The sequence below is a fragment of the Chelonoidis abingdonii genome, chromosome 23, assembly GCF_003597395.2.
Source record: "Chelonoidis abingdonii isolate Lonesome George chromosome 23, CheloAbing_2.0, whole genome shotgun sequence".
NCBI lineage: Eukaryota > Metazoa > Chordata > Testudines > Testudinidae > Chelonoidis > Chelonoidis abingdonii.
This window is the reverse complement of record NC_133791.1, coordinates 13605333-13620307: the sequence shown is the minus strand read 5'-3', so window position 1 is coordinate 13620307 and position 14975 is coordinate 13605333. Positions and strand designations below refer to the sequence as shown.

General features: G+C 42.9%; 1 protein-coding gene across 5 annotated transcripts in view; it reads right to left on the bottom strand.

The window, feature by feature from the left end:
- KAZN (kazrin, periplakin interacting protein) overlaps positions 1–14975 on the bottom strand; it is a 747760-nt gene that overhangs the window by 609561 nt on the left and 123224 nt on the right. For all 5 annotated transcript variants that reach the window (XR_012654761.1, XR_012654762.1, XM_075060171.1 and 2 more), the window contains exon 2: positions 6535–6692. Coding sequence is in view for 3 of the 5 variants with exons in the window: in XM_075060171.1 (XP_074916272.1) it covers positions 6535–6692 (158 nt within the window). In the remaining 2 variants the exon portion in view is untranslated. The remainder of the gene's footprint in view (positions 1–6534; positions 6693–14975) is intronic.

Here is a 14975-nt window from a genome sequence, read left to right as displayed (position 1 = left end):
GTCCTTGGCCCAGCAGCTTCTTGCTGGGAGGATGGAAGGAAGGGAAGTAGAGTGTGTCTGATCTCTTCCACTTATGGTTGCTCCCTGAGATCGATGGGGATTTCCATTCTTATCCCAGAGGCTTGTAAACATGCCTCTCTAGGAGTTTGATAGTGGGACCAGAATATAACTCTTTTCACCTGTCGCTCATTGGTTCTAATCCCATTAAATCAATAGCCATTGCCATCTGGTCTTATTTTAGTTTTTAGTGGATTAATAAAACCCATCCTATCAATTGGCCCATGGCAGGAAGACTCAACAGAGAGGACAAGGATGCAGACTTAAAATAAATTATCCTGTCACCTCAAGAGATGGGGCTTTTCAAACAGGGTTAAGGGTAGACCTGGGCAAACAACGAAATTTTCAGTTTGTTGTCAGCTTCCAAAGGTCAAAAAAAATTGTTTGGGGTCAGGCTGAAAATGAAGTTTTCCAGCAAATCAAGAAGAAAAAATAATTTGTTTCAGAATATAATATGTCTTTCAACCTGATATGAAGTGTTTCATTTTAATTTCAAGTAATTTAAAACTTATTTTAATTTTAAGAAGTAAAATTAAAAGAAACTTTGAAACAAAGTTGTTTCAAACTGAAAACTGAAGCGTTTTGTTCTGAAAATGTCAATACAAAACAGATTTTTTTTCTTAAATAAGTAATTCAGCAAAACTGACATAAATTTGCAAAACTTTTCAAAGTAGACAAATCTGCATGTTTCACTGAAAAAAAGTTTGATTGAAAATTTTTGCCAAGTTCTAGTTAATGCACATTAGTCTGAGGAAGCAAGCAATACTTTGGCCTATGTTGAATCTCCTCTTCTTTGGATGACTAGGGGACTCCACCTCCAGTGCTATTGATCTGGTATATTTCACAAGCACTATGTTCACCTTACATTTTAAGGAGAAGAAAGAAAAATTGTCAACATTCTGTAAGATAAGATATTAGAAGGGAAAGAAAGTATGCAAGCAAGAAAGCAAGCAAGCCACAATTTGTGAATGATTCTATTTTCCCTCTGCTATCGCCACTAAGCCAGATTAAGGAGCGCAAGTTAACCAGCAAATTCTAGTCTAGCAGCAATGCGGACACGGTAACTAATACAAAAATGCAAGGAAGGAAAGTAAGCAAGTATTATTTGCTTATACTCCAATATTGCAAAGAATGGGGCAGGAAAATCAGTGATGATTAAATGTAAATGTATAAAATTGGCAGGGAAAGAAACAGTATTTTTCAGAGCCTCCTGCAAGGAATAAAAGATGGTTTTGGGTGGAAACCACTGGACTGCGACTCAGGCTATCTTGATTTAGTTCCTGCTCTGCCATAAAATCCCGATGTGATCTTAGGCAAGTCACTTTGTCTCTCTTTGCCTTGGTTTCTCATCTGTAAATGGAGGGCAATGGTATTGCCTTTCACTCATTAGATTGTAAGCTTTTTGGAAGAAGAAATGCCTGTTAGTATGCATAAGTGCAATGTTTAGTGAACTGAACTCAAAACACACCAAGGAGGTACATAGTTTAAGGCACAGACAAGTTATGTGATTTAGCTAGAGCCATAGAATTAAGAAAAGTCAGGTTTAGAATTCAGAGGATCCCAGTTCTGTGCTTGGACCACACCTCTTTACTGCTGTTGTCTGAAATCCCAGTTCCCAGATTAGCTAGGAATCTATATTCTGAGAAAATTCACCTGCAACCGAAGCTCTGCAAGCTTTAAACAGCCAAGGTCTGTGTTTAAATCATGCTGTTTTTAAGAGTCTCATGGAACTGAGGAATCCCCACTGTTGTTCCCCAGAGGAGTTGAAAAATCACTCACTAATGGTAGGTTAATTGCCCAGCTAATAGCCTCCAAAAAGTCAGGCTGAATGTTCTCTCCTTGAATTACTTTCCAGACAATAGGCAGACCTATGCCAAGAGAGTTAGGAGGAAAGGGAGTGAGACCTTGAGAAGGAAGAGACCAACATTAAACTGAACGTACAAGTAAAATGCTCCTGCGAGAACAACAGAAAAAAAAAAAGCCTGAGAATGACCTTGTGGTTACAGTGCTACATTAGAGTTCAAGAAACCAGGGTTCAATTACTAGCTCTGACACTAGGCAAGTCACTTAGGTGCTTTAAAAACGTTAAGCTCCTAAATCTCTCAGGCTAAGTCCCATTGAGTCCTAGATGCCTAAGTGACTTTTGAAAATGAGACTTAGCTTTTGAAAATGCTATCCTTAGGGCTAGTCTACACTGGCAACGCTGCAGCAGCACTTTAATGTGGCTTGCGTAGTCACGGCAGATTGTTGGGAGAGCGCTCTAAAAAACCCACCTCCATGAGGGATGTAACTACCAGCGCTGGGAGCGCGGCTCCCCGTGCTGGTGCATTGTCTACACTGACACTTTACAGCGCTGAAACTTGCTGCGCTCAGGGGGGTATTTTTTCACACCCCTGAACGAGAGCGTTGTAGCACTGTAAAGTGCCAGTGTAGACAAGCCCCCAGTCTCTGTGCCTCTCTAGCTATGTATGCAGTGTTGTTGTAGCCATGTTGGTTCCAAGATATTAGAGACAGAAGGTGGGTGAGGTAATTATCTTTTATTGGAGCAACTTCTGTTGGTGAGAGGCTTAGGGCTTGTCTACACTGGCACTTTACAGTGCTGCAACTTTCCTGCTCAGGGATGTGAAGAAACACCCCCCTGAGCGCAGCAAGTTACAGCGCTGTAAAGCACCAGTGTAGACAGTGCACCAGCGCTGGGAGCCGTGCTGGTGGAGGTGTCTTTTTTAGAGCGCTGGTAGAGAGCTCTCTTGAACATGGTCTGTGTAGACTAGCCCACAACCTTTCGAGCTTTCAAGGAGCTCTTCTTCAGGTCTGGGAAGTCTATTCAGAGTGTCACAGCTAAATACAAGGTGGAACAGATTGTTTAGCACAAGTTGCTAACACATATTTCAAAAAACCATCCAAGGTAAGCTGGTCCATTAACACTTCTCCAGTCACAGGGGGAAAGGAGAAAAAGAAGCCGCTGGAGGCAGTTAATGGGTTATAGATTGTTGTAATAAACTCTAAATCCAGCCTCTCAATTCAGTCCATCATTTTTAGTGTTTTGCAAAGTTATGAATTTAAGCTCCCAGGCTCATCTTTGGAAAATGTTGTACAGGGTTCCTTTGAGGATGAGAGGTCAGATACAGAGGGATTGCTTTGTGAAAAGAGTTCCCTCACAGACCATGTGGTGTTTTTGTCTTTTATTGTTTGCATGTGTGAGTTCATTCCAGAGTATAGTCCCAGTTTACCCACACAGTTGTTAGTGGGGCATGGATATTATTTACATTGCCCCCATTACCATCATACCTGAGCATCTCACAATCTTGAATGTATTTATCCTAGCGAGGACAGCACTATCATCTCTATTTTACTAGCAGGGAACTGAGGCACAGAGAGACTAAGTGACCAGCCCAAGGTTACAGAGGAAGTCTGTGCTGGAGCAGGGATTTGAACCCAGGTCATAAGTCCCAGGTTCGTGCCCAAGCTTCTGCCTCTCATCCTGGCTCTGTTTTCCATCTCAACAGTAGGGATGAAAATATTTACTTGCCCCACCCTTTTATTTGTCTGTTTACATGGTGGGCTCTTCAGGGCAGGGGCTGGCTCTTACTATTTGCGCAGTGCCTAGCATAATGGGCCTCTGGGGCTTGCCAACCCCATGATAGTATACAGAAATAATACCAATACGGAAAGAAAAGGAGATCTCATATAAGAAATGAAAATAATGACACTGGTGATTTTTTCCCCCTCCCGGGTAATGAGGACTACAGGGTGCCCTGCAATTGTGTTTACTATGTACTTGATATGCACATACTGGAGGTGATGTTCCTATTTATGTAGTTCACTGCCAACATCATGATTTTTGATTCCCCACAGGGTGGTTGTTGGTTTTTAAGTATTTGAAGTTGTCACCTTGTCTGTTCCATCCTTTTAATCATCATTACCGCCTCCGATTTTGTCATCCTTCCAACTTCCAAATTCAAGGCAAACAATGTCCAGTGCTGCCTGGGAAATGTTCCAGATGCATTATGAGGACACAGACGCTCTTGACATTTTCCCCATTGTTATTAGTGTTTCCTTAATCAGGCACAGTATCATAGGCAGCATTAATATGCATTCAGGGCAAACGATAGGCAATAAACCCATTCTCAGGTGGTTAAAAGAAGTTTCTATAAAAGTGGCTTATCAGCAGGTCCTTTCTTCTTTCTTTTTGGTGTCTATATTTATTTTATCTGCAATATGCAGATGTGACGAAAGCTCTGTCTGTTCTTGGATGTGCATACCTGGCTCCCACTGAAGCTACTTTTAACTGTAATGGGAGCTGCACTTGTGCAACTGATGGCAAAATTTAACCCTTAGTGGCTTTCATTTCTCTTGCCCCCTAGTTTTGCTTCTAAATGATATTTGCATAAGTTAAGGTAAGGAGTCTGAGGCATAAGTGGAAGGGCCTTTGGCAAAGGTGTGCAGTGTTGCATTTGAGTACTGAACCCTCAAGAAAGAGTCGCAAATACAGCTTCATCCCTTGTTAAGACACTGAGATCAGTAAGCAAACCTCTCCTAGCAAAAGGTGGAGTTTCCCAGTCCCACGTGGCATTCTGGGAGCTGCAGTTCTGCTGGTGCCTCATTAACAATCATGAACAATCGCAGCTGTGAAACTAAATCTGTCTTTGAAGGAATAAAATGAAGGCATGTCACTTGTCCACTGTTCTCCACATGCTTTATGTTAGTACTCCTGGGATGGAGTCCTCCGCTGTGTGTCTGGTTCCATACAAAAGTTCCTTGCAGTTCCAATGCCTAGTAAAGTTTGTCCTCTCCACCACAACACCGCCTCGGTCACAGAAACAGAGCCACGGGCATATTTTGTGGAGTCCTGTGCAAAGTTAGATGTGAAGGCCCTCAGGCAGATCATCCATAACCCACACAGCTGGGAGGGATCAGATGCTGGCTGAGTTGAGGATGCTTGTTGGATGGTGAAGGAGGATTTTTGCAGTTGGGGAATGATTCTTTCTGATTTTTTTGTCATTCCCTCCTCCCTTAACTCCAAGGATGGAGCATAATAAAGCCATGAGGCCATATGTGGCATACACCTGAATGCCTAGGCTTGACGCTACATAGAAATGTATTCAGCACTAAAATAGGTGCATTATTGCTACCAGAGATTTCCAGCCCACCCTTTCTGTATGATGAAAGCTTGATTAGCTAAACTAATTAAGACCAAAAGGCTTTAACAGAGAGAGAGAGATCTGTTTGCTCAGATTACCACCAAGTTCCAAGTGAGAGGCTATGAGAGTAACACATGAAAGAAGTAGTTTTTTCTATTTAAATTTCCCATTTAAGTACTTGTAAAAGCAAGTCACAGGAAACAGGTCCACAGACTGAGCTGAAGTAAGTGAACAGTTTAGTTAACTGAGGTTTGGGTAATCATGTTTGTACACTATCTACAGCAATCCAGGTAGGTATTCCTACAGGCAATACAGGGTTAGACATGGAATAATGATGAGGAAAAGCCCCAGCTGAGAGGATTTTGCACTTAATGCAGCTAATCCATGCCGGAATAATTTCCTCCTCTTTTATTTTGTAAACGGTTCTATGTTTCCTTTTCTTGTTAGGGCCAGAATACTCCCTTTCATTTCTGTTACTGGCAGCCACTGATTGGCACAGCTGAGCAGAGTTACTCATTGTCAGTCTGAAGAGAGGATGTGGTGAACAGGAATGAAAGGATTGGCATAACTTGGGGTGCCTGCATCGCCCATGCCATATAAATTCTGAGTCTCCTGTACACATCAAAGGTGAAGATAAAATGCACAAATGTTATGAACAATCAGAGGCCTTCTTGGTAGCAGACCCAGAATTTAGGACTCAGACAAAAGGGAAGGGAGTCTGTTGTGCTTTCAAACAGCCATCCAACATAGGGTCCCTTTTTTATTTGAAGATATATTTGTAAAGCTTAAAAGGGAGTTTAAATATGTATTAATATTTTCAGAAGTTTCTTATATTTAGAAGGATATATTTACTGCGTACAGACTGAGAAACTCTTATGTACTAAGGCAAAACATCTCAATGAAACACTGAAAAGTTGTGAGTTCATGTGCAAGTCATAGTTTGGAGCATAGCTAAACCAAGGAATTATGTTATATGCCTGCCACCCTTAAAGCGGCATTCAGCACAGATGTTCAGTAGCAAACTGATTTTCACTTTCATGGAAGAAATGCTAGATTGCCATTGACAGGTAGATTACTCCATTTTCTTCTGTGACTTTAAAGTAATTTCCTATCCTAAATCCAACATGTTGGCCCATTACAATCCCAATAGTCTCTGAACCGAGATGTCCTTTCCATGGCTGTGAATTTCAGCGGTCTAAGTCAGCATCAAACAAACGTAGCAGGCTGACATTTTTTTCACAGCTTAAACCTGCCATAAAAATGAAGCAATGTCTTTCGATCTGTGCAATGTGCATTCCCAGGTGTCTTAACAGATACAAGCTTATTGATTTCATACCTGTGCATCCATTAAGAGATGTCTCATCAGCATCATGGAATTTTTCAGAGACTCTTTTTCACTGGGCAAGAAAGCATCTTTGTCCTCATCCAGCATTTTTGACTTGTTCATGATAAAATGCGAGAGCTGGTCATTCAGGGTATGCATAGACTGCACGGCTATGGGCAGACAGAAAGAAAACAAAGAACACTGGAATCATACAGGAGGATTGACTGGAATCACTGGAAACATTTGAAATTTCCAAAGGATGGGCAGATGCTACCATATTCTGGACTGGCTAATTAACTGAGGGTTAAAGCATACATATTAGCAGCTGAGACAATAGCATGTTACCTTAGATGAAATAATTGACTAAAGGAAACAGATCCACCTACACTGTGACTGTATTTAGAGTCTATGAGTGAGTCACTAGCAAGAACATTGCATGTGCAATAGATGCTGTTATCCATTCCATATGCTACAATGTACTGTTACATAATAAGGCTACTAAAGGCTAATTTAGCATTTCATTTCCATGCAAAAGCCCTGGAATAGTGCTGTGATGAGAAGCTAGACAGAAACTCATGTGAATGCACCAAACTGTTCACTTTTCTTCCTGAAGATTTCCTTACTTACACATTGTGCTGTATTTGACCCTTCTTTCTGATGGAGCTATAACAAACACAGCTATAATATTTAGAGCTCCTTATGGAGACAGAATTTCATGGGAATTTAGAAGGTTGGCAGAAGTCCATATAGTCTCCCCCTTCTTCTACTGGCAGTGACTATACAGGTACCATACTAGCAGTGGCTACACTTCTGAAGCTGAGACATGCCTAAATCAAAATGCCAGATCCAAATGTCTGCTAACTTTGGGAGTTCTGACCTGGATCCCAGTAATGGGACTTGGAACCATCTCCACTCTAAAAGTTGAGACATTTGGTTCAATCAAACAACCAAACAATTATTCCTTAAAATCTTTCTAGTCTGCAATGTCTGGCTTGATGTTTCACAACAGGCATTTTTCTTGGTAGATTCCTAGAACTTCTGACTTCTCTTTGTGCCAGGAGGGCTTCATTAATGATGATGATGATGGTATAGATTCGGTTACAACCCAAAGTGTGCAAGATCTGTTTCTCAGCAGAGAGAGAGAGAGAGAGAGAGAGAGAATCACTTTCCCCAAAGAGCATGCAATCTAAAATCAGAACCCCAGATTCTTAAAAACATAAGAATGGTCATGCTGAGTCAGACCAATGGTCCACCTAGCCCAGTATCCTGTCTTCTAACAACGGCCAGTGCCATATCATTCAGAGTGAACAGAACAGGACAATTTATCAAGTGATCTATCCCCCTGTCATCCAGTTCCAGCCTTTGGCAGTTGAGTTTAGGGGTACCCAAAGCTTGGGGGTGTCCCCAACCATCTGGCTAATAGCCATTGATGGACCTACTCCTCCTGAACGCAGTCTCTAATCTTTTTGAACCCACTTATACTTGAACCTTTACAACATTCCTCTGGCAACGATTTCCCTAGATTGATTGTTCGTTGTGTGAAGAAGTACTTCCTTATGTTTGTTTTAAACTGTGACCTATTAATTTCAATTGGGTACCCCAAGTTCTCGTTTGAGGGAGGAGATAAATAACACTTTCCTTATTCAATTTTCCTCCACAACATTCAGGATTTTAATGCTTAACATATGTCCCCCTTAGTCATGCTCTTTCCTAGAATAACAGTCCAGTCTTTTTAATCTCGTCTCAAAAGAAGTTGTTCCTAAATCATTTTTTTGTTGCCTTTCTGTATCTTTTTTCCAGTTCCTAATATAACCTTATTTAGACTCATAGACTCAGAGGTCAGAAGGGACCAATATGATCATCTAGTCGCACCTCCTGCACAAAGCAGGCCACGAACCCTACCCATCCCACTTTTATAACAACCCCTACCCATGCTTTTTTACGGCCAACATCAACTTGCCCCAAATTACTATCCCGCATCATATCATCCCCTCCATATACTTATCAAGCTTAGTTTAAAAGCCAGTAAGTCTTTTGCCCTCCCCACTACTTCCCTCGGAGGCTGTTCCAGGAACTTCACTCACTATGGTTAAAACTTCGTCTAATTTCAAGTCTAAACTTCCTAAGATCCAGTGGTAGCCCATTTGTCCGTGCCTACATTAGTGCTAAAATAAATAATTCCTATCCTCTCGCTCCCTAACGTTAATCCCCTTGAATATTTAATAATAAGAGCAAGCGATATCCCCGAGCTCTGCTTTTTGCCGAGGAACACCAAATCCTTTGATCTGCTCTTCATAAGGCAGGTTTTCCCATCTCGAGATCATGGCCTAGTAGCCCGCTCTGAACCTGTTTCCAGTTTGAATTCATCCTTCTTAAACATGGGACACCAGAACTGCACACAATATTCCAGGTGGGGTCTCACCAGCGCCTTATATAACGGTACTAACACCTCCTTATCCTTGCTGGAAATACCTCGCCCGATGCATCCTAAAACCGCATTTGCTTTTTTAACGGCCATATCACATTGGCGGCTCATAGTCATCCTGCTATCAACCAATACCCTAAGGTATTTGAGATGGGGCAACCAGATCTGCACACAGTATTCAAGGTGTAGGCATACCATGGATTTATATAGTAGCATTATGATATTTTCTGTCTTCTTATCTATCTCTTTCCTAATGATTGCTAACATTCTGTGAACTTTTTTGACTGCTGCTGCACAGTGAGCAGATGTTTTCAGAGAACTATCCACAGTGACACCAAGATCTCTTTCTTGAATAGTAGAAGCTAATTTAGATCCCATCACTTTGCATGCATAGTTGGGATTATGTTTTCCAATGTGTGTTACTTTGTCTAACACCACCTTCCTCCTCTGTATGTCAGCACTTCCTCTTCTGACCCCCAGCTGAAAACAGAAAGTGAAGTTAATGGAATATGGCCAAATATGGCACATGGCTTGTATTCCATAGCAAGGCCCTATACTGTTTTAGAAGCCTGTTCATTTTTAATGAGAGTTATGGGGTAATTTCAGGGCTTGTGCTAACTGCTGCATTGACAGCCCAGGAGAAGGAAGTCTTCATCACAGAATAACTACAGCGTGGGAAGCAGCAGTGGAAGATTTCCTCCTCCTGCCCTGCCGTTGTGCCTCAATCCCAATTCTTTGACTTCTCTGCTGAGAGTGCAGATGAAAGATGTGAAACACAAATGGTGGTTTTTGTGATTGGGAACTGGACTCCATCTGGTAATCTAGAGGTGAAAATCTCCTTATCCCATTACCAAGCATAGGTGGTCCAGTTCCCTATATGAACAGCCTCTTCCTCTTACACATACTTTCGCAGCACCGAAAGTTCATTCTCTTAAGATTAAGAGCATGACACCACAGGCATATGGATAATAAAACAGTAGGGTTATTATCTATGTATGTTTAATTATTACCACCTACACCTGAATGAATATTTAGGGCTTTACGTCACAGAGTAGACAGCACAATTCATAGGTTGGGAATGCTCAGTTGTAAGGGTTAACATTTTATTACAAAATAATTTTTTGACTAATGTATTACACTAGCATCTAGAGGCCCCAACTGAGACCAAAGCATCTTTGTGCTGAGCACTGTGAATATACATAAGAGAAAATCTCAGCCCCAAAGTGCTTACAAATCTAAACTAACTAAACAGACAGAGGGCAGGAAGGAAAACAGAGGCACACTATAGGGGTGAAGTGAGCGACTGGCACAAGGTCATACAGCAGGACAGCATCAGCACTGTGATTAGAACCCAGGTCTCCCGGCTCCAAGTTTGGTGACCTATTCATTAGACCAGGCTGCACAATAGCATGATAAAGAGAGACAGAGAGAGGGAAAAATAGAGAGTATATGAGTTGCTGGTGGCAGAACTAGAGAGAGAAAACCAATAAAACTCAACAAAATTGTGCCTCTGTTTGTTATGCTGAATAACAGGACATGAAATATTAATCTACCCTTAGCAATCTAGGGCCAAACCCAGATGTAGTATGTGGGGGAATTCTGTTCCTGCTCCTTTTTCATGTAAAAATGCATCAGATGCAACATGTTCGTGGCTCACTGAGGTCCCCAAGCAAATGCACTTTATTATATTGTAATGTATATGAACCACAATGATATGAACTAATGTTCAAGTTTATCTCTGCATAATGATTCCACATACTGGAAAAATCTATGACGCAATTTGCATTTAAACTATCACAAGTTTTGAGTTTTCATCTTTACTGTATGTCCGTTAAATAAATGAGCCTAAAATTATTCTTTGGTGTATCTTTTTTCTAGTTTCATGCAGTAAAACCCTCTGATAAGCTTTCAGTTGATTGTAGCACATTATTCTGAACTGTGCTTCAGCTGTGTATAATGTACATTTGCCAGTCCTGATTTGCCAAGGTTGTTTATGAATTAGGAATTGTGTGTAGAGTTCTCTGACAATCTGACTTTAAAAACGCTAAGTAATGAAATTTAGAAATGGAAATACTTCTTCACACAATGCACAGTCAATCTGTAGAATTTGTTACCAGCGGATGTTGTAAAGGCTAAAAGTATATATGGGTTCAGAAAAGAATTAGATATGTTCATGGAGCGTAGGTTCATCAATGGCCATTGGCCAAGATCCAACCCCATGCTCTGGGGGTTCTAAGTGTCTAAGTGCCAGATGCTGGGTATGGATGGTAGGGGATGGATCATTCAATAACTGCCTGTTCTGTTCATTCCCTCTGAAGCATCTGGCATGGCCACTATTGGAAGACAGGTTACTGGGCTAGATGGACCATTGGTCTGACTCAGTATGGCCATTCTTATATCTATACACAAGGTATCACATACATTAAGGGAGGTAGTGGTGGAAAGGTTGATAACATGAGCCAAAGGTTCTCCTGGGCCTAGGAGCTTCTAACACATGTACGTGCATCGCTATGGTAATATAAATTGTTCCAACACTGTGAAATATTATTTCCAATGTAATGTTAAAGGGGGGCAGGAAGCTGGATTAAAACTAAATTAAAATCATATTTGAAGGTGAGATACATTATGATAAAGCTGCCCATGGTCACAAGCCAGCGGAATTACTTAATACTGAAAATTCGCATTTACATTTGAATGTTATCCACCCCATCACCCAAGTCAAAAGCCGTAATGGGAATAAAATATACACGGGCTCTTCTGCGTGTGATTTGCACCAGCTAAGGGGATGTGTTTGAGGTTCTAAAAATTTAACCCAGCTGTGGACACAACAGCCTCTCCACATTACTACAGGGAAGGCAGTTAATAGATGCTTTGTCTTTTGTGCGTTAAGAAGCATCTCGGAAATTTAGTGGCAAGGTTGGGTGGTGCCTCAAAAAGTCTGAAGAATCACTTTGATTCCCAAAGTGTCAATGGTGATCCAAACCGTTTAAAGTTCCTTCCAAAACTGGCAGCTCTCTTACCCACTTCACCTCCCCTCTTTCCTCTTCCTTCTTTATGTGAAATAGAACAAAGAGCCTTTGGAGGATGAGACAGTGAGTATGGAGGATTTAGAAGGGTTCTTATGGTTTGAGCACTGACGTACCTTGTGCCTTGTATTGTTTTCATAAATAGTTGGTATTAGGGGCCTGGAGCATTGGATGGACATATTTTAAACAGTAATATCAATAATATGCTGGATCATGACTTTGGAATGACTGAGGCCAGAAGCCATATAATCCATTCCAGGGTTTACACATGCTCCTATAGGCACTGGGATAGAATTTGGAGAGATTCTCCTGTACAGGGAGCAGAATATCACATATTCAGTAAAGCTCTTGTGCTGTCATAGCCCTTGGTAGTGTCCTATCCTGTGTGGGGACATAAGTGGATAGGGGCAAAGGGGTACAAGATGCCTCCCTCCCAGACCCCTTCTCCTGGGCACAAATGCAGCCCCCAGCGCAGCACTTCTCCCCCACAGAGCCTCCTGGAAGGTAGCAAGAAGGGGCAGGACCATCCATACATCCATGAACATGCACTGACACACACACATACCCCTCACATGCAGACACATGCTGCATTCCCATGAAAGGGTGGCAGAGCTGCTACTGCCACATGTGTTTCCCAGGTGGAATTCTGGCCGACTCAGCCAGAATTTCCTCCAGGAATCCTGTTGCAATGCATCCCCTCCACCATGGACTGAGGCTTTAAAGCCATTGTTTGGTTCTTCTTTTGTTTTAATCTGAGGCTTTGGAACATCTGATATACAACAAAGCTTTGCCTCCTCCTGTGACCAATAGCAAACGGCGCTCTAGGCTATCCTTGCGGGTGACTGTAGTAGTTGTGGAGTCCTGCCTGGCCATTGCTGTCATCCTTTCAGGAAGCTGCATGGCAAAAGAGCCTCTGACGCAGGATCCTGTACCCTGAAGCAGCTCTCCTTGTTATTCTGTAACGCAGCTGCCTGACCTATTTACAGAGCTGTCATCAATAAGAGTCTGCAAGTACTTTGAGGTTTCAGGTCATTACATTGTGGACAGTGAGGATAAATTTTGTGCATGGTGCAACCGTTAGAGAAGCACATAACCTCCAAAAAACCATGATGCACTTGAAGGGGAAGGAATGAGGGCAAACCATGGTCTCTTTAAGCCAGTGGTAAATTTCCCGCCCCCAACTTAAATGGGACCAAGATTTGACCCGTCGAATCTGCTGTGGGGGCAGAGGTTCGTGGGTGGTAAAAGTTCATATGCTGGAAAATCCCCTCTCTTGTTCCTCACTGTGCAAAGAGTGGCTCCTGTGTTCATGCAGAAGGCATGTTAGGCCGCTAGCAGGCATTCATTCCCCAAAGGGAACATGAAAAAAAATTTTTAACATGCAACACCAACACCACCAAAAGAAGAAACCCAGGAGTAGGAGTTCATCTGCTGCTCTGCTCCAGGCAAGCTTTGGGCTTCTCCTTCTCCTTGCCATCTACTCTGGGTTTGTTTTGGGAAGATTGCTGGTGCCTGCTTTTTCTCCATAGGCCCTTACTCCTTGTTCTAACTGCCCCCTCTTCTCATTGCACACAACATCGCAATCTCCTCCTGCACAGCTAGGGAAACCCCAAGTGTGCATCTCAACTTGCCCAAAGTGAGCTCAGGGCTGGGGCAGGGGGTTGGTGTGCAGGAGGGAGTCAGGCCTCTGGGCTGGGGCTGAGGAGTTTGGGGTGCAGGAGGGGCTCCGGGTGTGGGGGGGCTCAGGGCTGGGGCAGGGGGTTGGTGTGCAGGAGGGAGTCAGGCCTCTGGGCTGGGGCTGAGGAGTTTGGGGTGCAGGAGGGGCTCCGGGTGTGGGGGGGCTCAGGGCTGGGGCAGGGGATTGGGGCACGGGGTTGGGGCGCAGACTTACCTCTGGCAGATCTTGGTCAGCGGTGCAGCTGGGGTGCTAAGGCAGGCTTTCTGCCTGTCCTGGCACCACAGACCGTGTTGCACCCCGGAAGCACCCAGAAGTAGGTCCGGCTCCTAGGTGGATGTGCACAAGTGGCTCCACATGACGCTCGCCCACAGTCACTGCCCCTCTGCCTAGTTCCCACTGGGCAGTTGCCAACCAATGGGAGTGCAGAGCCAGTGCTCAGGGTTGGGGCAGCACACAGAGCCCCGTGTCTCCCCTTTCTAGGAGCCGTACCTGCTACTGACCACTTCCGGGGTACAGCGTGGTGTCAGAAAAGATAGGCACTAGTCTGCTTTAGCTGGGCAGCACCACCGATGGGACTTAACTGTTCTGACTTCAGTTGGGGCCTCTATGTGCTTATGTAATACACAAGTGAACAATAATAAAACATCCTGAAGTAGCAGACCACATAACTAATGAGAAACTTAGTTTGAAAGATGGGCTAATTATCAGCAGCTTCAGATTTTCCAGAAATCCAGAGCTCTTCTAGAGACTCATTCAGTATTAAAACGATGGAATCATGTATCTTCGGAACTTTCAAGGTAACGCAAGGCAGCATCGTGACAAATATTTCAGCTGAGATTATTGATGTGGGAGGATAATATATTACACTGGACATGAAGCTAGCCATGCTTTCAGCAGCTCTTGTGATTAGGTTTTAAGTGATATACAACTGTCAGCACACATGGGGATTTTTTCCAGCACCACAATTTTTCCTCTGCCTTCACGGCACAGTTTGTCAGGTGCATTATGGTGGAATCTGAGCCTTCTTTTGTAGCATCAAATATTGGTCACAGTCAGAGGCAGGATTGCAGAGTAAGGATTTGACACATTCACTATGGTAAATCCTATATCTAACATTTTCAAGCCTGGTTTGTTCTTAAAACCATACTTAGGTACTTAAAAAAAGAAGTGGCCCTGATTTCAGAGGTGATGAGCAGCCCCAGCTAACTTCAGTGGTATAGGAACAGCCCCATCTCTTTATTTATTTGCTAGAACTGAGCAAAAGAATTGGAATTCCCACCCCACAGGGAAACTCCACCATTTCAACATTTTTTCGTCATAAATC